The sequence below is a fragment of the Austrofundulus limnaeus genome, unplaced genomic scaffold, assembly GCF_001266775.1.
Source record: "Austrofundulus limnaeus strain Quisiro unplaced genomic scaffold, Austrofundulus_limnaeus-1.0 Scaffold76, whole genome shotgun sequence".
Classification (NCBI taxonomy): Eukaryota; Metazoa; Chordata; class Actinopteri; order Cyprinodontiformes; family Rivulidae; genus Austrofundulus; species Austrofundulus limnaeus.
The window spans coordinates 1,136,214-1,137,324 of NW_013952478.1; the positions used below are offsets into that span (position 1 = coordinate 1,136,214).

A 1,111-nucleotide genomic window follows, 5' to 3' on the forward strand; every position below is an offset into this window, starting at 1 on the left:
GGATGAGGATGGTGCTGTGAGAGAAGCAGCATCTGCTTGTTAGTCTAAGATGAAGGTCTGAGTGCTGGAACAGGACGTGTGGGCAGCGTGTGGGCGGTCTCTGCTCCTCTGTAGCCATCAGTAAAAACATGGCAGCACGTCAACGCTCTGCACTTCCTCCAGCTGTCTTCTCACGGCAGYGAAGGATGCATGTATTTCAAATAAATAGTGGCCGTTTAAGTTAAACATACTTAGGGCTTTTTGATGACTAATACTAATGAATATTTTTTAAAGAACACTAAGGTAACTGGGGCGGCACCTGCTGTAATTCTGTACTTCTTTTTCACTTATCTGCTCTCGACCTTAAGCTGTTGYTACTGGTCTTATGTAAGGAAATGAAGTCACATTGTGACTTGTGATGACGAGTTTGGCAATTGAGGTTTTGTCTGTTTTTAATAGATATGAGTATGAGAAAGTAAAGAAGAAAGAGGCTTACTTTGTCTGCCTTTTGTTTTTGGTTCTGTCTCCTCTGCAGAGTTGATTAGTTAGATTTTTTCTTCTTGCGTCTTTCTAATATTCTGAGTGATATACAGGTAAAAAAATATGAAATAGGTGACTTTTTTTAGCAAGTTCTTAAAAATGCACAWGTGGTTATAATTCTAAAATGTACAACTCCCACACTACCTGCATATAATATAATAAAACAGAAATGCATTTTGACATTGGTTTGCTCCACATTTCAACGACGTTGCATCACATTTACAGGACAAATCGTCTTCACCTTAAATCTGTGGCTGTTTTTGTTTACAGATAACCTGTCAGAAAACGACAGCAGCGGCTCAGGTGAGCACAAGTGTCACGTCAGTTTTCACACTGAAACCTGGGAGGCCTGAATCCTCTGCCTCATCTTTCAACCAATAATTTCTCCTGTTGATTTGTCGAGCAGAAAATTCCGGGACGTCCACCGAGGAAAGCTCGGAGGACGAGAATGAAGAGGAGGACGAGAATGAAGAGAAAGACAAGACCGGTGAGAGACGCCCTCTGAAGCTCCTGATCGTATGAAATCTTTTAGATGTGGTCAGAAATTTTGTTTTTGTTTTTAATTCCTTTTAACACATTTTAAATTTAAAAT

The 1,111-nt window shown here is 40.2% G+C and overlaps 1 protein-coding gene across 3 annotated transcripts in view; it reads left to right on the forward strand.

Annotated features, from left to right (window-relative positions):
• si:dkeyp-97b10.3 (uncharacterized) overlaps positions 1-1,111 on the forward strand; it is a 20,326-nt gene that overhangs the window by 9,411 nt on the left and 9,804 nt on the right. For all 3 annotated transcript variants that reach the window (XM_014011074.1, XM_014011073.1, XM_014011072.1), the window contains exons 3-4: positions 790-822; positions 926-1,006. In XM_014011074.1, coding sequence (XP_013866528.1) covers positions 790-822; positions 926-1,006 — 114 coding nt within the window. The remainder of the gene's footprint in view (positions 1-789; positions 823-925; positions 1,007-1,111) is intronic.